The sequence below is a fragment of the Ornithorhynchus anatinus genome, chromosome 10 (genome assembly GCF_004115215.2).
Source record: "Ornithorhynchus anatinus isolate Pmale09 chromosome 10, mOrnAna1.pri.v4, whole genome shotgun sequence".
NCBI lineage: Eukaryota > Metazoa > Chordata > Mammalia > Monotremata > Ornithorhynchidae > Ornithorhynchus > Ornithorhynchus anatinus.
Window position 1 is genome coordinate 20,035,345 of NC_041737.1, and position 20,697 is coordinate 20,056,041.

A 20,697-nucleotide genomic window follows, 5' to 3' on the forward strand; every position below is an offset into this window, starting at 1 on the left:
TAACTTCTCTGGCCCTCAGTTACCTCATCTGTAAAATGGGGATTAAGACTGTGAGCCCCACGTGGGACAACCTGATGACCTTAGAACAGTGTTTGGCACATAGTAAGTGCTTAACAAATACCAACATTATTATTATTAAAGCACCTGGAACTATTTTTCCTTTTGCCTTTCTTGTCTCTCATTCCTTTGGTAGCTTCTGTTCAAAAAAAGTTCTCCTTTCTTGATTGCAAGGGGCGCCACACTGGTCTGTTTGTGACAACTTAAGCAACTTTTGCTCAAACCTTACCTATGAATCATCCAGACTGCTTTTCCCTATTATTTAAACCCTTTAAAGCCCTGTTGCATGACCTGGGGTTTCTTACTCATATTAAGTGCTGAAAAATCTTTCTAGGGTCTTTGGCTGAAAGCATCACTTGAGAGGCTTTTAAAGCCTTCAGTCATCAGTGGTACAATGATTATTTCTACTCTGTACATGTACAAACAATTTGGCAAAGGGAGACTTTGGAAAGAGAATGTTTCTAAACCTTCGAGATGATCCACAGCTGATATGGCCATCAATCTAAGAATATCAGAATTGTCTCTATGCACTCAAATGCCGGTATTTGCGGAAGAGCCAGATAGAGAATAAATTACAGATAATTTGGATCGGTGGAGCTGTAATCCCAGGGAGAGGCTGTGTAGCCTGAGGTCAGAAAAGAAGGCTCAAGTGTCGAACTTGGTCAAACCGCACTCTGAGATGACAAAGTTAAAAAAAAAGAAAACCCACCCCCACTCTTTTCATATTTTCAAAGGCAAAAAGGAATACCACAGGGATCTTGATTCAGAGCCAAACCCAGGCTACTGTGAAAAGATGTCTTGATAGTTCCATTAGGCATCACTACAGAAATAAGAGCCAGAGGGCAACCGGCAAAATGTCCCTGCTCATTTACCACCTGGAATTTAGCTGCCCCATTTATGACCCTGGCAGTATTGCCACAACAGATTGACAGGACACCATTCATTGGAGCTATTAGTGACTCCTTAGCTTCCCTTGTTTTCCTTTATGCTTTCCACTGTGGGTACTACCATTCTTTCTCCTATTTCTTGTCTCAAGGGCCTCTTTAACCACTGGGTATCTACCCATAGCCTGTTCCCCACATTAGTTGCTCTCAGTAGGTTCATTCTTCACAGCCTCTGCCCCCTGTCCTTGTGTTCTTGAGGGAGGAAAATAATCTAAACTGTGTGGAGGAGGAGACAGGGTCATGTATATCTTTGAGGGAGAGAATGAGAATGATGGCCTGAGCTCGGTAGCAACGGGCTTCTTCTTTCTTCAGGGTCTGTCGAGAAACAGCTTGGCCTAGTGAAAGAGCATGGGTCTTGAAGTTAGAGGACCTGGGTTCTAATCCTGGCTTCAACACATCTGCTGTGTGATCTTGGGCAAGACATTTAACTTCGCTACAGCTCAGTTTCCTTATCTGTAAAATGAAGATTCAACTCTCCTCCCTCTGATTTAGACTGGGAGTCCCATTTGGGACAGGGACTGTCTCCAACCAGATTATCTTGTACTTGCCCCAGTGCTGAGCAAAGTGCATGGCATGTAGTATACACTTAAGTATAATTTGAAAAAAAACGCCTATTAGTAATGGTTATTTACTAAGCACTTGCCATGTGCCAAGAACCAAACTAAGGTCTGGGTAGGAAGATAACAGATGATATTGAACACAATCTGTGTTCTGCTCTGGCCCTAATGACTCTCATTATTTTTTTGACTCTTCTTCCACCTTTCCTGTTTCTCAGTTGAGTGAACCAGAATTAAGCACTACCTCCCTTTGTTGTGAGACATACTGGATTAATCATCCACTCCCAGATCTTCTTGGTAATGCCATTCCCACAGTCACCCAGAATAAAATAAATTGGCATATTCCTACGAACGGATTTTTGGCAAAAAGAGAATCACTGAGGGAGATGCTTTTTATTAAGGTAGTTTGGGTGGTGGGTAAGCATTCTGATTTTATGTTTCAAAATTGGAAAGTACTGGGGCCTTTGTCTCCTATATTGTTCAGTTCCTATTTTACAGATCATGTGTCATTGACATCCAAGGAAAGGGGCACCAGACTGGAATTTAGGTGACATCAGGTGCTATTCCTCTATTCTGTAAGCTCATTGTGGTCAGGGAACGTGTCTGTCAACTCTGTTGTATTGTACTCTCCCAAGAGCTTAGTACAATGCTCTGCACGTAGTAAGCACTCAAAAATATTATTGATTGAATTGATTAGGATATTAGGCTGTGTACCTATAGAAAATAGCACAAGTTGAAAAACGAGCAGAGAGCAGTGGCTTTTAGGAGAAAACCCAGAATCTCAGGATTTTGAGAGTGGAGCCATGTCTACTAGAATAAATACTCCATAACTACTAATTGACTAAATCCCATGCCTTTTGTTTTTCAACTAATATCTAATTTCCATTAGGGGAGGGAGCAGGGATTGAAAAGTCCAAGCTGTTGGTGGATTAGATGGGAATCAAGCAAGTTTTTGGCATCTTTCAAGCAGAACAGAGGGGTTAGTAGTGCCCTATTATGTTCTGGAGAATCACAGCGTGGCCTAATGGAGAGAGTGTAGGGTTGGGATTCAGATGACCTGGGTTCTAATCTTAGTTCCACCTTGCCTGCTCTGTGACCTTGGCAAGTCACTTCATTTCTCTGTACCTCAGTTTCCTCATTAGAAAAATGGGGATGAAATTACTGTTCCCCCTCCTATTCAGGCCTTAAGCCCCATGTGGGAAAGGGACTATGTCCAACATGATTAGCACATATGCATCCCAGTGCTTAGAATAGTAATTGACACATAGTAAGTGCTTAACAAATGTCAAAATTACTTTTAAGCAAGTTTAAAGGAGAAATTTTATTGTCTGCATTTCAGAGAAATGGAAATTATTTCTTCCACATTCATGGTTGAATAAATCTCTGCTTAACTGAAATTCATAGGGAAGTAGCTTCTTCCCATTGCCCTTCCTTACTTCCTAGCCCAGCTATACGCCAAACCTGAAGTTTTTCTTGACCCACTGCAGGTTTCAGATTATCAGGTTGTTTGCAACAGAATACATGCTTCTAACAGTTTTTGTAAATGAAAGGGTTTTACAATATTCAGTAGATTTTCATATTCTTTTTGTCATAAATTTACAGATGCATTTGTCAAACTTTGCACCAGAAAATTGCAATTTTAGTGACCCACCAATTGCAGTACCTCAAAGCAGCAAGCCAGATTCTTATACTCAAAGAGGTGAGTAGTTTGTATTGTTCCTGTTATGGTTCACAAATGGGCAAGTTGTGCTATGTGTATTGTTCAAATATACCTTATATTTCGTGATGAGCTTCTTTGTGCATTTAATGTGTCAAATGTGATTTTTTAATTGATGTATTCAAATTGTTGCTATTCTAGCAGTATGATTGTAAATTTAGAGAGCAGGAAGGAGGTCTTTTTGGGGGGATGGCTAGGAAGAATGAAAGAGAGGATATAAGTGAGGGAGGGAGTTATGGAGGACAAGAGAGAGAGGTGTTAAAATGGCTCCAAAAATCAGTAGGAGGTGGTAGATGGCGAGTAGTTGTGGTAAATAGAGTGTGGGCTTTGAAGGGAGAAAAAAGCAAGGGCTAAGGGATAAATTGAAATTGGTATTGTGGGACTGAGGAGGAAATGAATTGGGGGCAGGAAGTAGCAGTGGGCAGAATATCACCTGGAGTGAGCTGGGTTTGGTGATGGTGAGCAGTATCTGGGTCAGGAGTAGTTGGAGGGATGAAAGGGAAGTTACCTGTCTCATTTCAATGGGGATTGTGAGTAGGAGGTGGGGACTGCTTATCTTCAAAGAATATAACATCTATAAAATATACATCATAAAGTGTAGTACATTTATATAAATTATATTTCATAGCTATGAATTATATATTATAAATTATGTTAATGTCTGTCTCTCCCTCTAGGCTGTAAGCTTATTGTGGGCAGTGAACTAGTTTATCAATTTTGTTGTATTGTGCTCTCCCAAGGTCTTAGTATAGTGCTCTGAACACAGTAAGCACTTGATAAATATTAATGATGATGAATGAACATCCATATGCCTCTCCCTAATGCTTAATAGGCACTTAATAAATGTTAAAAGTATCAGTAGCATAGTGTTTTAAATCAGGATACTCTTTTAATGGTCTTTAAGGAAAAATAGGTTAAGTAGAAAATTACATGAACCCAGCATACTTTTTTATGGTATTGGTAGGCGCTTACTACGTGTCAGGCACTATACTAAGCACTGGAGTAAATACAAATATGGACACAATCCCTGACCTATAAGAGGCTCACAGACTTAATACCCATTTTCCAAATGAGGTAACTGAGTCACAGAGAAGTGAAGTGACTTGCCCAAGGTCACACAGAAGAGACTTCACTGTACCAAAATTAGAACGTAGGTCCTTCTGACTCCCAGGCCCATGCTCTAGCCACCTGGCCATGCTGCTTCTCTGTACTCACAACAAAAACATGGAAAGTAGGAGTTGGTACATTTAAAACGAATGTTGGGGTTGGTAGTCAACATTTTGGATTCTTCTATGTTGTCAGTGGATGAGTCTTGGGGAGTTTATAGTGTAGTAATTTTTCCCAGCAGTTTCATAGAAATTTTATCCTGACCCTTATCATGGTCTATTCTGGAATACTGTAATATAGCTATGATTTTCATTATTATTAATAGCATTACTATTTGTTGAACACTCACCTAGTTCCTAGCATTGCTCTAGATGCTTTGGAATATGCAAAATATAAACCAATTTAAGGTCATCCTTATAATCCAGTGGGAAAGGCAAGCTCCTAAAAGTCAGTAAGTTTTAAATATCAAAATGAACCAAAATCACCCCTTTGCCCGAAACCACAAAGTTCCGAACTTCTTAGTATTTTTGAAAGTCTGCTTCACCCACCCTCAACTTGGGCAGAAGGGTGGGGCTTTTGCACCATGATGAATCCCAAGGCACTGAATCCCAGAATGGTTTAGCCCCAAACTAGGGAATGCGGGCAGTTGGATCCTCTGAGTAAGCTGGATGAAAGATTCTTAAATACATTTTGCTGAATCAGGTGAGATTCAAATGAGAGAAGTTGGAATGAAAACTGGAACCCCAGAAGAGGTGGATGAGCAATGCACAAGTGGCAGGTGGTCAATTTAGCTGTCTGTCCATGATTTTTATCCCAAGGGAAGCAGAATGGCCTAGTGGAAAGAGCACAGGCCTGGGAGTCAGAGGACCAGAGTTCTAATCCCAACTCTTCCACTTGTTGCTGTGTGATTTGGGCAAGTTACTTAGCTTCTCTGTGCCTCAGTTTACTCATTTGTAAAATGGGGATTCAATACCTAACCTCCCAACTACCTAGACTGAGCCCCATATAGGACAGTTACTGCCTGATCGGATTATCTTGTATCTACCCCAGCACTTATTACAGTGCTTGACACAAAGTAAGCCCTTAATAACTTCTATTAATATTAAGAGCCTCTGAAGCCACCTTCCCCCCATTAGAGAGAAAAAAGTAGAAAAAGACTGTGGAACTAGGAACCTGACAATAAGTAACCAATATCCTTCTTAGTTTATAATCCTTCTTTCTGACCTTATGCCAGACAATTGCTATTCCACTTTCTCTTTTGCTGGACCCCTTTCTCTTCTTTCCCTGTTCTCCTGTTGTAACTTCAATCTTTCCCTATTCCCCTGTTGTAACTACAACCGTTTCAATCTGTTTCCAGCTCTTCTCTTTTCCAACCAGATAGCCTCCAGCACTCTCCTTTGCTATTCCTTACTCTTACTCAAAGGGCCAAAACAAAAATGCTCTCAAGCAGAGCAAAATGTAAGGCAGAAGATACTCCACTGGAGAAAAGGACCATTTCCACCATTGAAGGATTTCAGAGTCCTTGAGGAACTCTCGCTGTCAGGTGCAGCCAAGATACTCAGGATATAGCAGTGGGGAGAACTGAATGATGGTGGGTTTGTCATGGTAGTGACAGAATTGACAGTGACAGTAAGGATATGTTTCTGTCAGATCCTTGCACATTTGCAAACACAACCACATTTGGCATGAGCCTACAAACTTCCTCCCCCTACATCTCCCAGATACAACACTGTCTTTATATTAGGTTGGTAGAGTAGTAGCTCAAAGAAGAACTTTTTCAGTCATTGAAGCTCAAGTGGAAAGACTTAGCCCAGCGCAACCTAACTTTTCTACTTCAGTCAATCAGTCATATTAATTGAATCCTTAGTGTGTATAGATAATTGTAGTAAGTGCTTGGGAGAGTACAATATAACTGAGTTGGTAAATGTGCTCCCGGTTAAGTCATAACATACTTTCTGATGCATTTTTTTTCTTTGTCTCTCGATAGTCTCATTTTTTATCTTTTATAAGGTGGTATTTTTAAGCGTTAGCAGTCAGGTGCTGTGGATCAGTCAGGAATCTGCATTTCAAGACTGATGTGTTCATGGTTGCTACCTCTGCTGGGTTGGCTTTTAAAGGTGTCTGAGGCTATGATATGCTGAATAGGTGTATGCAGCTGGGCCAAGCTCATGAAACATGTTGCTTGACGGTGTCCATTTTAGGGCCAAGTGGTGGGAAAAGGGACTTACACCGAATTCCTGAAATCGGGATTAGATTTTGGCTCTGTGTTGAAGAAGGAAAATGAAGAAGCTGAGCACACTCCAATCCCAGGGACTCCCGTTCTGAGGAACCGCACCTTCTCGGAGACTTCTATTTGGTCACAGCAGTCTTCTATCCACTCGCAGAAAGAGGGAGCTCCAGAACCCCAACCAGTGAGTATGAATTGGTTTCAGATTTATCGAAGGCACATCTCCTTCAAGAGGACTTCTCTGATTAAGTCCTCATTTCCTCTCTTCCCACTCCCTTCTGCGTCACCCTTGCACCTGGATTTGCATCTTTTATGCACCCTTCCCTCAGCCCTTATATGCATAACTTATCTATATTAATCTCTGTCTCCCCTCTAGACTGTAAACTTATTGTGGGCAGGGAATTTGTTTCTGCCATCTGTTGTATTATACTCTCCCAAGTGTTTGATACAGTGCTCTGCACATACAGTCAATAAATTGATTGAGGGATTGACTGATTCCATACTGCTGTGTTGAAGGCATTATTAGTAACAGTACCTATTGAGTTTCAACTGGGGATACTGCTGTGTTGAAGGCATTAGTAGTAACAGTACCTATTGAGTTTCAACTGGGGACACTACTTCCCAGTATACTGGGAAGTACAAAACAGAGAATGACACATCCCCTGCCCCAAAAGACCTTATAGGGAGTGTAGTAGAGGCAGCATGAAGGTATTGGAGCCAAAGTTAACAAAGAGACTTCAGACTCTTTAAAGTTATTTTCAGAGAAATTATTACTTTTGTGGGGAGGGAATAAGTCTATTATGTTTCACTCTTCCAAGTGCTTAGTATAATGCTCTGCACACAGTAAGCGCTCAATAAATACAATTGAATGAATGAATATTACTTTTGTCAGTGTAATGATGCCTTTATTTATTTCTGCTTACATTTATATTTTGAAGATCCTATAGTATATAATATCTCCCTGAAAATTAGAATCATTTTGCTGTTTACCCTTATCATCTTCCTCATCACTATCCATTAAATTTTATACGGCTTGGAGATCACTATCTGGTCTCCCACTGCCCAATTTTGTGCATTTTTTTAAAAAAGTTCACTTTTACTTATCTCACCTTTACTTTTTCTCCTGGAATGTGTTAGCTTGCCCTTTATCACAAAGACATGTTCCACTCCACATGACATTTTTCACATTCAAGCAGTTTATTTCTGGGTAGTTTATTAATTAAAGAGATATTTTGGTTAAAACTAGCTACTCTAAGGGTCACTTCTGGTTCAAAAGCTTCTCTGACTGAAAGTTCCAAATCTTGTCTTCGAAAAACTTAATAAATCAATATTATCGTCACCACTGTAAGTAGTCCATTGTATTTATTGAGTGCCTGATACATGCAGAGTACAGTATAAAGTGTTGTGCAGAGTACAGAGAATTGTATGCTGACTCCTGCCCTTAAGAGTCTACTATCTAGTTTATAGTGTGAAGCTTTTATGGACCTTTCATTTTGTGAATAACAAGGAGGAGGGAACAGAATTCAGCCCTGAGTTCACCAGAGCATGGGCAGATAATATCAGGGTGGTGATGGTGAATATTCAAGCAAAGGAATAGAGGAGCAGGATTTAGCACTGGACTGATTAGTGGTTATGGATAATGAGACATTAAACACCTCCCCAAGATTTCAGGCTTGAGTGACCAGCCAACAGGTATATTGACATTATGGGAAAATGAGCTGGGGAGAGGGTGGACAAATATTTGGTACCCAGTAATAGGTGCTGAAAGAAGGAAGAATATTTGGATTATCCCAAGTTCATAAAAAAAAATACTATTTGTTAAATGCTTCTCCTATTGTAACCCAGCCTGCACTCTTCACTCCTTTAGCACCAGCTTACTCACTCTTCCCCGGTCTCGTCTATCTTGCCGCCGATCACTTTCCCACATCCTCCCCCTATCCTGAAATGCCCTTTTCCTCCATATACACCAGGCCACCATTCTTCCCACCTTAAAAGTGGCCTTCCCCAATTAAGCCCTCATTCCTCTGGTTCCCTCTCCTTTCTTCCTCATCTGTGCTTTTGGATTTGTGTCTTTGGGGCATTTGATACTCTCCCCATCCTCAACCCCAGAGCACTTATGTGCATATCTTTAAATTATTATATTGTAAATTATTCATTTATGTAAACTTGTTTCCACCTCTAGACTGTAAGCTTGTGTGGGCAGGAACTGAATCTACCAACTCCATTTTGTACTCTCCCAAGTGCTTAGTACAGTGCTCCATACACAGTAAGCATTTAATAAATATAACTGATTGAATGAGCCAAGCACTGAACTGAGCAGTAGGGTTGATGCCGATAGTCAGGTTGGACAAATTCCCCGTTCTACATAGGGTTCACAGTTTAAATAGAAGGGTGAACAGTTATTGAATTACCATTTTTATAGATGAGGAAACTGAGGCACAAAACTTAAGCGACTTTCCCAAGGTCATGCAGAAAGCAAATGGCAGAACCAGGATTAGAACCAGGTTCTTTGGCTCCCAGGCATGTGCTTTTTCCATCAGTTAGTACTTAGGGCTGTGAGACCCTTACAGTGTGCAATCTGCACCCTAGATAATACTGGGACTCCTGGAGAATGGAAAAGCTCTGAAGTTAGGCATCCGAATTGGGAAGTCTTGTTCTGGTATGGGCTGAATAATAGTAATGATGATGGTATTTGTTAAGCACTTACTGTGTGCCAAGCACTGTAAACCAGCAGGAAAAAAGGAATTCAGGGAGTTAGTATGTTGTAATCAACTTGAAAAGGACCCTAGGATATCAAATCCATATGTCATTTGACCCTGCTGACCTCGTCTGGACCCAAATAGCTGAGGCGAGTCAGGAGCCTAAGCCATCCTGGGGTGGTTAGATTGTAAACTGCTTGATCAGGGATAGTGTCTGACTCTTGTATTCTCCCAGGTGCTCTGCGCAGAGTAAAAGCTCAGTAAATATTATTGATTGATTGGGAGTGGACTGGGGACATCTTGGGATTCTGAAGCATCCTTTGGAACCTGCACTCACTAAACTCAGAAAAAAGAATGAAAGGGAGTGGGAGAGAGAAGGCAGGGTGGTGCCATGATGTTGCAGAATAGATTAAAAGGCCATCAGTTCACCCTGAGGTCACACATCTTCACATAGGATTGAAACGAGTTTGCGAATCCCGGTACAAAATACCACACTAGAGAATCATGAGATGCATCATAAAGGATCCTCTAGAATTCAGATGGTCCAGCTACTGTGGCAAGGGAATAACACTGTTCGTAAAGATAAGCTTTTAGCAGGGTGCTTTTTTTTTCTGTTTTTGAATTTGTTTCATTCATTCTCTGTGTTCATTGGATTTAAAGATCAAATGAATTTTTATTTTATGATTTCACTGACTTATGTGCTTTGTTACATTCAATAAGATTTTCCACACAACCTCTCTTTTTAAAAATCACTTATTATATAATGTTTCTACAGATTGAGAATATACAGCTTGCACTTCCAGAGGAAAGCCTGTCTGAGGGAAAAATTGGCTTTAAGGCCTACAGAAAATACTTTGAAGCAGGCGCAAGCTACTTCGTCATTTTTGTGCTTATAGTTCTAAACGTCTTAGCCCAGGTAAACAAGCAGGGATATGTTTTGTCCTTGGATCTATCGTACTGTGTTTTCTGGTCTTCTAGGCTATTACTTCCCTCTAAATTGTGTACTCATGAGGGGAACCAAAGGTTAAACTTTTGAATGGAGGAGGAAGAGATTTTGAGGAGTTAATTAAATACATCTATATTTTGTTTCCTCCAGGTTACCTATGTCCTTCAAGATTGGTGGCTTTCGTACTGGTAGGTTTTTATTTCTGGTTTGGCACTGAAATGCTGTAAACACCGTAAAAATCCTTAGTATATCGAAGAGTTAAGGGAAGAGTCGGGGTTTGCTCAACCATCTCATCTAATCCTCACTAACTTAACTAAGTTCTTTCTGGTGGAGTGTGACTCATAATAGTGTCTATCCATGTGTGATCCACAACAGCACCAACCTGGCAATTTTTAGAATTGGAATTGAAATTCAAAGGCGAACATCTACATGATGATACATAGGCAAAATGCACATGTTTGCTTAACTTGGTTCTTTCAGCAATCTGACAAATATATTTCAATTCAAAATCTTTCTTATCTCTTTTTTTAGGGCAAATGAACAAAGTAAACTGAATGTTACTCTAGATGGAAACAGAGAAAACGAAACTGAGCAACTAGATCTTAACTGGTATTTAGGAATTTATGCAGGTAAAATTTTAATCATTTAGTCCGTTACATAAGACTTGGAATTTCACACCAGAATCAGCGTGAGGGTTTCCATAAGTAATTCATTAATGTTTTAGCAGATTAACAGGGTCTCATTTACTGACTGAATTAATTGGAATAATTATGTATTTTTAAAAACTGCTACAAGGAAGGTTGAATGAAGACAGCATTCACTCTGTACTGGATTTTGGAAATTAAACCAGGATTGAGCATTCAGAAGTCAGTCACTGTAAATATGAGACCATTGTCTATCCTAATGGTTTGCTTTAGTTAAATCTTATATCATTATATGGATGGGCAAGAGGGATTAGAAAAGAAGCCACCTTCTGTCATTAAGATCATTCCAATTCTGTTTAAACTAAAACTCAGGTGTCTGTTTAACTTGGATACAATCCCGTAAGAGCAAAGAAACATATAAAAGCTGTATTCCCTTATAGGCATGCATTGCTTCTGGAGGCATTCAGCTTTTGGGCTTCCCTAATTATTTTGACAGATGCTAAACAGAGAAAAAAACCTGTGTCTGAGAATAAAGTTTTCCTTCTATTTCTTATTTATATTATTTTGTCCTAATATTTTCATTAATTAGCATTTTGGCTCCGCAAAATAATACTAATCCCATGTTGTGTATTAATGAAAAGCCAGAAGTGTGTATGTGTTCAAATTTTATCCAGCCAGGCTCAGGGTATTCATTTTAAAAGTCAAGGTATATTTCACTGATTGGCGATGGAAAATGTCCAAATTCCTTTACTTCTCGGTTTTGAAATTTTACGGGTAAAAGTAAGTGTGTGTGTGTGTGTGTGTGTGTGTGTGTGTGTGTATGTACACACACATATACATATACTTTTATATGGAGGTTACATGTAAACTAGAGAATGCAAATATATGAACCGATTTCATAGTTGAGATAATAATGTAGATAAAAAAGGCTGCTTATTTAGAAGTTTCAATGCCTGTAAGAATTTCCCTGCTACTCTACTAAGAATTGGCAGTCTGTAATGAATAATAAGAAAGAAGGAATTATTTAAGCTCAAGATTGATTATATGAAGAAATGAAATGTGATCCAAATGACTTATGAGTGTCATGTCTTCAGTGTTTAGACTCCTTAATGACAGTTACTGCTTAAAGATAAACTACAATTCAATATTTAGATGAATTGGCTCCTGAAATTACATTTTAAATGATATTTTATAATAGGATACTTGGGAAAAGCCTCCTCCAATTAATTGAGATATTGTTAAGAACTTTTGGCTGCTTGAAAAGTTGATTTATAGGGATTGTTATGACTTCTGATCCAGATAGCTTAATGTCGACAAGTTGCATTTGCATGCAGTACAATTATGTGGTGTGTTTATTTTCAAAATTGAGCTGTGTTTCTAATATGTTGTGGGGGTTTTTGCATTGTGACTTTTTTATGGAGCAGAAAGAATAGAATCTGTGGTAAAATTTAGAAAACCAGGAAATACTGGCTTAATGCTATAAATTTCCTGGGTTTATACTCCTGAAAGCTCATTTTGTACTATGTTGAGCTCATCTTGTACTATGTTGAAGTATATCAAATAGAACTTTACTGTCCTGTACAGCAATCTAATAGTTTTACATAGCAGATATTAATGGCATTTGAGTACTTATTTTGTTCAGGGCACTCTACTAAGTGCTTGGGAGAGTAAAATGCCACAGAGTTGGTAGCACATAAGGAGCTTACAGTCTAGGGGGGACAATTATTAAAATCAATTAAGGAAATGTTCATAAGGGCTGATAGAGGGGTGACTATCAAGTGCTAAAAGGGTTCAGATCCAAGTGCATAGGGGATGCAGAAGGAAGAAGGAGTAGGGGACCTGGTGACTTAGGGCAGGCCTCTTAAAGAAGATGTGATTTTAATAAGCATCTGAAAGTGGACAGTGTAATTATCTGTAAGAGATGAAAAGGGAGAGAGTTCAAAGCAAGGGGTCAGTGGAGACACAGTCGAGGTACAGGTATAGTGAGTGAGGTTGGCATTAGAGGAGCAAAGAGTGTGGACTGGGGAAGGTAGGAGGGGAAGAGCTGATTGTGAGTCGTTTAAAGCTGATGCTAAGTGGTTTTTGTTGGTTGCTGAGATAGATGGGCACCCACTGGATGTTCTTGAGGATGGCGAGACATGGACTGACCTCTTTTCAATAAAAAGAATCTGAGCAGCAGAATTAAGTAAAGATCCCACAAATCTCACAGTATATAAAGGTTTAATGTTTTCTTGAACTAACAAAATAACTGCATGGCCAGATGAAGTGCAAAGAAATGAAAGCTGGTGAAAGTTAGAAGTGTGTACTCTGAAAGTATTTGTTTGTTTTATTTTAGGAATGACAGCAGCTTCAGTTCTTTTTGGCATAACAAGAAGTCTATTAGTCTTCTACGTTCTCGTTAATGCATCTCAAACTTTGCACAATAATATGTTTGAGTCAATTTTGAAAGCTCCAGTGTTGTTCTTCGATAGAAATCCAATAGGTGAGTTGAACATTAAAATCAGATTCATTAATAAATTTAATATTACACAGCAACTTTGCAGCTATAGAACATATGTTCATGAAGAGACTACTGGGTGAGAGAAATTACAGCTAAATGCCCAAACAGGGTTTTTGTTTTTTGGTTATTTATAAAGACAACCAATCTTCCACTTTCCCCAAGAAAATCTAAAAGTGCATCATGCACTTCTTAGTTTCAATTACAAAATATTCTATTTACTTTAATTTTGTGAAGTAATTAAGAAAGTAAATTCAGCCTGAGTCTGATAATTGAAATATTGCATGTGCTTAAACCTAACTTTATATTTGGTAGGATGCTATTTGTGCTGAGCTCATATTAATTAAAATATTGGCATATTGGTTCTAGATAGATGTGTACAAGTCATGTTAAGTGGACATCTGCAGGGTGCTACTGTCTTATTGGTATTACAGAATAACACCAGAATGGTATGGCAGAATTGTGGCTACCGTCTTTCCTCATAGAATGGTATTCCCTTAAAATGACAAGAAACCCAGTTATTCACTGGCTAAGAGAGTCATGAAATACATACAGAGAGTGGCTGATTTTAAACATCTTCCTTCAGAGGAGGAGTAACATTTACTGAGCACCCACTTGGTGCAGTGCTCTGTTCTAGGCACTTGGAAGTACAGAATAACAAAAGAAGTTCAAGCTGATTGAGAGGATTTTTTTGTTTGATGTAAAGAGATACAGAGACAGTGGTCAGTTTTGAGGAGAGGAAAGACGTGGGCCAAGTGATGCTTCAGGAAGATGATCCATGCAGCAGTATGTAGTATAGATTGGATTGAGAGGAGGCTGGAGGCTGAGAGACTAAGGAGAAGGCTAGGCTAATCTACTCATGGTAGGACCAGAGATTGTACCTGAGTGGTAGCAATTTGAGAAGAGAAGGGGCAGATTTGTGAGATGTTAAGGAAAAATTGGTAGGATTTGGTAATAGACTGAATGAATGTGAGTGTGACTTAATGGAAGGGCATGACACCTAGGTAATTATGGGGGTTAATGTTGACTGATTTAGGAAGGTTAGCAGGAGTGTGTTTTAGAGGTAATATGAATTTATTGTCATTCTGTATGTAACTAAGATACATTTTCAACTCTCCTCCAAAAATTGCCTTGGGAAATTCTCTCAAGATTCTTGCATCTACGCCCCTCCCTCCACCCACCGCTCGCATGCCAAAAAATGGACCATAATAAAAATTGACCATTCACCTCTTAGTTTCCTAGCTCTCACTGGAGACTGATGAGCTTCCTATTTATATGGTACCAGACCACTCTGGGAGTCAGAAATCTAAATCTCAGGTCCTACTTTATTAAGCTCAGTTTTTGTTTAAAATTTACTTCTGAACAAATTAACAAGCTATGTATTAATGGGCACAGTAGAAACCATTGAGTGAAATTTAGATAATTCCATCAGGATTTATTTTTAATGATCAGAGATTATCCTTTCAGACCTTACAGTTTTCCAGAACTTCAGAGTTTTCCCTAGATCCTAATTTTCCATTTCCTGGGAGCCCATCTAATTTTTGAAGCTTGCCATAAAGTATCCATGAAGGTCAGCCAATCCATCAGTAATATATTTTGGCCTAGTGGATGCAGAGCATTAAACACTTGGGAGAGAGCAATAGATTCAGCTCCACATCACTTATGTGCATACCTATAAATTATATTAATATCCTTCTCCCTCTCTAGACTGTAAACTCACTGTGGGCAAGGAAAGTGTCTACCAACTCTATTGTATTATACTGTCCCAAGTGCTTAGTACAGTGCTCTGCACACAGAAGGCATTCAATAAATTCCATTGATCGATTTATTGATTGGTGGAATTAGATTCCTGCCTTTGAAGAGCTTACAGTTTAGCAAGGCAAACACACAAAAGCAAATTATGGAAAGGAGGAATAAAGAAAAAGGGGGTATTTGCATGAGTTAGTGCTTAAGTAATAAAAGATATGTACCAAAGTCTTACAAGAGGTTGTGTGTACCAATGTGCTTAGGTGATACAGAAATACTCAAGTAGAAGACAGTAGAAATTTATCAGGGAATGTCTCCTGTAGGAAATGAGATTTCAGATGGGTTTTGAAAACAAGGAAAGCTATGCCTGCTGAATTTGGATTGGGAGCCAGTTTCTGGCAGTGTGGAGAGTGTGACCAAGAGCTTAGTGGTGGAAGGGACAAAAATGAAGTGGTTACCTAGGCGGAAGAGAGCCATTTGAATGCCTGGGGTGAAGAGTTTCTGAGAGAGTATGCATTTGCCTAAGGTATTCCACAATAAGAAGCAAATCATTTTTCTCACTGTCAAATTTAAATCTTTTCCTACAGAAAAAGACTACCACTCTGCCAAACTCTGATCAGGCTAAAATTTATTTCAGTTCCTTCACTGCCTTCCCATTACCCCTCTCTTTCCATCAAAAAAGTCATGACAGGATCCTGATGGACTTAACCCAGATGTTTCCTGTTATAATGTCATCTTTCTAATTGAGAGTTGGACTGCAAATGACTTTCGGTGGTTAAAAACTAGTCCAAGGTTCTTTTTATCATTATCTGCTTGCTAACCAAGGACAATATAGGGGATTTCCTCATATCACATAGAGAAACCACCTTTTTTTTTTTGTTCCTTTCAACTTTTTTTTGTTTGAGTTAACTTGGTCTGTGTTGGTCTCCTTCATCTTTAATCCTGGATTTTGAAATTCACTGTATAGTCTTGAAACCAAGGTAGAATTTCAGATATCAAGATTGAGAGTATGTAGAAAGGATCCATATAAAATTCATAATGTACCAAAGAGAACTCATTTTTCAGGTAAATCTTTTTTTGGCTCACCATTGAGAATGTAGATATTGCGATTGTGAATATGAATTCCTTATTGAAAGAGGAAACGTCTCCCTTTTCCAATAGCTGAACTTGAACCTTTTGAGAGCAAAATCCAAGATCTATCTAGACCTAAGCATTTCTCTGGAACTCAGTCCCTGTACGGCAGACCAATTTGTATACCTTCAGTACACTTTTTGTTGCAGAAAAAAATATTTGGAGAAAGATTAAAATTTCAAGCAATAGAGTCTGTTGAGAGGGTAGAAGGTTTACCTGAAGGTAAACACTTTAAAATGATTACACTTTAGAAATAATCTACGGAAGAGGAAAATGCTGACTTTAGCTCAGAAGCCAGAGGGAATTGCCCGGAACTCATTCCTCCTCTTGTTACTAGTCATTGTGAGAACTGCGTATCAGGACCAGAGTATTATATCTCAAATGAAAAACCTTGATTATATGTCTCACTTGAGTCAATTTCCTTTTAGGGAATGAGGAAATGTCAGTTTCTTTACTAACAAAATGTAAGGAATTCAGGAAAAATTAAGGTCTTTGCACACAGTAAACACTCAATAAATGCAACTGAAGATTTTAGAACACTCAGTTCATCAATGGTCTTTGCCAAGTTGCAACTTGGTAGAGAACATTGTACTAAGTGCATCATTTTAAGACTAAGAATAACTCTACTAAGCACTTGGGAGCAAATGATGAAGTAAAAGGTAGTCTCTGCCCTTTAGGGGCTTTTACTCTACTGAGGAAGTGATGAATTATTTACTGATAGTGGAATTTGTAGTGAAGCGACATGGCCTAGTGATAGAGCATGGGTCTGGGAGTCAGAAGGACCTGGGCTCTAATCCCATCACTTCCTCTTTTCTGCTGAGTGAACTAGGTTAAGTCATTTAACTTCTGTGCCTGCTACTTCATCTGTAAAATGGGGATGAAGACTGTGCGCCCTATGTGGGACAGGGACTGTGGCCAACCCAATTGCCTTGTATCTACTCCAGCACTTAGAACAATGCCTGGCATATAATAAGCGCTTCATGAATACCATTAAAAAAAAGAAGCAGGGGGAAGGACAATATTACAGATGGTACAACAGTATGGAAAGAAGAATAGGTAAGTGGAAAAAAATAAGTAGCGAATGGAAAGTTTGTGAAATCACGTTGCCATTTCTTAAGTCTTTCGGTTAGAGCAGAGTAGGTTAGAGAGAGCAAGGCACCAGGAAGGAATCACCGGATTATCTAGAATGGATAGTGATGATTCCTAGGGCTGGAGCTCAGTAGTCTGGTGAGGTGGGAGGCTAAAAGTCCATACGTATCGGCTTTCTCCTTAGCTGGCAGTCATTGCTTGCCTCAAGCTCACCTTCTAACTAGACCTTAATCCTTCATCTTCCATCTCAGAATCCTGCTAACATCCTACACCCAGCTCAGAATTCTCTACCTCTTCAAATCTATTAGACCCATGATTTTCCTATTTTCAAAATACTTGCAAAATCCCACCTCATATAAATCCCATGCAAAGTCCAGTCCATCCAACAGGCATCATAAGTACTTTATGTATTGAAACCAATCCTCAACAAATGCGCATACCAATGCATGAATCAACTAACCAGTGGTATTTATTGAGTTTCTACTATGTGCAGTGCACTGTTCTAAGCACTTGGGAGAGTACAATTCAACCGAGTTGGTAGGTGCATTCCCTGTAACGTATGTTATTTGATTATTCACTCATGTATTCAAATGTATGATCTTTATATACTCCTGCTGCTGCCCATGATATCCTTGTTCTTCCTCCTGATTTCCTAATTTGTAGATCATTTCTGCCTGTATCCCTATTAAACTGTTCCTGAAGTTTCTTGAGGACCAACGATGAAGGCTGGGACTTTTGTCTTTGGCTATTGACATAATCACCCAAGCACTCAGTGTAGTGGTCTGCACACAGAAGGTGCTCAGTAAATACTATTGATTGATAGAGTGTAAATCGATTTAATATGTAAATGCTAAAGATTGTGTATAAACATGTGCTAAGTACTTGAGAAGGACCAAATATGAGCGTGGACAGTTGGACCATGGAGAGTTCTTAGTGGAAAAATAATTAGGATTATTAGATAGTCCATCGATAACTATGAGAATAAATATCAACTAGAGCATCTATTACACTATGTCTCCAAGCATTCTGGATTACTGTCAGTATCAGAATACTGGTCCTGTATAATGTCATTTTTATGCTCATATGTATAATTTACATTGATAAAGTTACCTTTTTTAAAATATTGATTCATTTTGTCTTTCTAATAGTAATACTAACTGTGGTATTTGTTAAGTGCTTACTGTGTGCCAGACACTGTACTAAGCACTGAGGTGGTTACAAACAAATCAAGTTGGACACACTCCCTTTCCCACATTGAGCTCACAGTCTCAACCCCATTTTACAGAAGAAGTAATTAAGGCACAGAGAAGTGAAGTGACTGGTCCATTGTCACAGACAATAAGGGAAAGAGTTTCGTTTAGAACCCATGACCTTCTGACTCCCAGGCCTGTGCTCTAGCCACTACACCATGCTGCTTTTTAGGCCATAGTTCTCCCAGGTATCTAACTTTGTGCTCATTAATTTGTATTTTCATACCATCAGCATTAGGCAACTTTTAAAAATGACCTTATTTACCACTTTTAGAATCTGAACAATTGTTTTAGAATATTTCTTACATCTGCTGGAATTTAATGAGGGTAGAATTGGATACAAAACAAATATAGAAGTCCAGAAAACTCCCCAGTGATTACTACAATATGAAACTTAATTTTCTTTTCTTCTTTTTTCCCTCATTCCCCTGTTCTTGCTCTCTCTGACTTTCTCTGTCTTTGTCTCTGGCTTTCTCTCTCTGTGTCTCTCTCTGCCTTTCCGTGTCAGTCTTTGTCTTTCTGTCTCTGTCTCTCTCTCTTTGTTTGTCCTCCCACCTTCCCCATCTCTAATAATAATAGTAATGACTGTGGCATCTTCCTCAACTTCTACATTTGTTTTGTACCCAAATCTACTTTCATGAAATTCCAGCAGATGTAAGAAATATTCAAGTGATGGGGTGGTTGCAAGATAAGATTGAATCCAGTCCTTGTCCCACACTGGCTGACAGTCTAAATGTGAGGGAGAACACATATTTAATTCCCATTTAAATTCCCTCTAGACTGTAAGCTTGTTGTGGCCAGGGAATGTCTGTTATATTGTACTCTCCCAAGAGTTTAGTAAGGTGCTCTGCACACAATAAGTGCTCAATAAATAAAATTGGTTGATTTTACAGATGAAAAAACTGAGTCACAGAGAAGTTTAGTGACTTGACCAAAGTCATAAATTAGGCAAGTGGCAGAGTTGGGGTTAGAACTCAAGTCCTCTGACTCCCTGACTTGCGCTTGTTCTACTAGGCCACACTGCTTTATATGATATGCCTTTATAATCTGTTATCTGTATCTATCTGGCTCTCTGTTTCTGTCTGTCTCTGACTCTGATTTTCATCTCCCTTCTCTCTCTTTCTGACCTGGTGCTATAATTGATCAGATGATAGAATGTCTGTGTAGTTCACCTAACAGAGCAGAATATTTTCCGCTAATCCAAACTCACATAATTTCCTTTGCCTTGATGCCTGGCATCAGTGAGGGCATCAGTAATGCCAGGTTACTAACTAAACATTTTGAAATGAAGGGCATTTTCTAATTCACACAGTATCTTGTTCTGTGTTCATGAGGTGAAAGAAATTTTGTTTCTTTTCAGGTTTGGCACAAGAGGGCAGCATCATCTATTTTATCTCAAATTATAATGTGTTTATAAACACAAAACAAATTCATTCATTTGAAATTTAATCTTTCTAGTTTTGGATCCACACCTTTGTTAGTGTCCATTTTTTTCTGAATTTAAGAATTGAATTGAATTCCTTCTTTTAAAGTCCCTGCATTTCAAGGCAATCTATCAGAATTTCTTAGTGATACTTTCTAAACAAGAAAACAACGCTTGGGGGCTGATTTAGATGAATACAATGTATAATTTTTTCAGTTATTCTAGGGAGGGTTCTGGTCCTGCAACTCGTATTTATAATTTCCTTTTCTCATACCCAGCTACACAGTAGTAGAGGAGCATAATCTTTTCTCAGCTATTTCTTCTGGACCATCACAACCTTTGAAAATAAGAAATTACCTGGCATGGCAGCATTCAGATTCTTACCGCATACGTTTAGAGGCAAGGTCTTTCCAAATCTAACAATTCTTTGGCCCTGTTTGGTCAAATATGTTTTAGTTCACCCTTGGAAGATGAAAGAACCATCTGTGTGTTCATTATTTTTGTTGGGGAAGGGAGAATTAATGTGAAATTATGGTCAAATGTGTTCATTTCTTTTGACTGACATTTTTCAACTTGTGTGTGCGAATGTGTGCATTTGTATTTTCCCAAAATTTATCTGATGGGCATAATTTAAGTATTTTGAAAAGGACAAAGAAATAAGAA

General features: G+C 38.9%; 1 protein-coding gene across 5 annotated transcripts in view; it reads left to right on the plus strand.

Moving 5' to 3' along the window:
- ABCC4 (ATP binding cassette subfamily C member 4) overlaps window positions 1-20,697 on the plus strand; it is a 252,819-nt gene that overhangs the window by 96,312 nt on the left and 135,810 nt on the right. For all 5 annotated transcript variants that reach the window (XM_007667967.4, XM_029073687.2, XM_029073683.1 and 2 more), the window contains 6 exons: window positions 3,161-3,257; window positions 6,584-6,793; window positions 10,084-10,224; window positions 10,405-10,442; window positions 10,786-10,883; window positions 13,234-13,380. In XM_007667967.4, coding sequence (XP_007666157.2) covers window positions 3,161-3,257; window positions 6,584-6,793; window positions 10,084-10,224; window positions 10,405-10,442; window positions 10,786-10,883; window positions 13,234-13,380 — 731 coding nt within the window. The remainder of the gene's footprint in view (window positions 1-3,160; window positions 3,258-6,583; window positions 6,794-10,083; window positions 10,225-10,404; window positions 10,443-10,785; window positions 10,884-13,233; window positions 13,381-20,697) is intronic.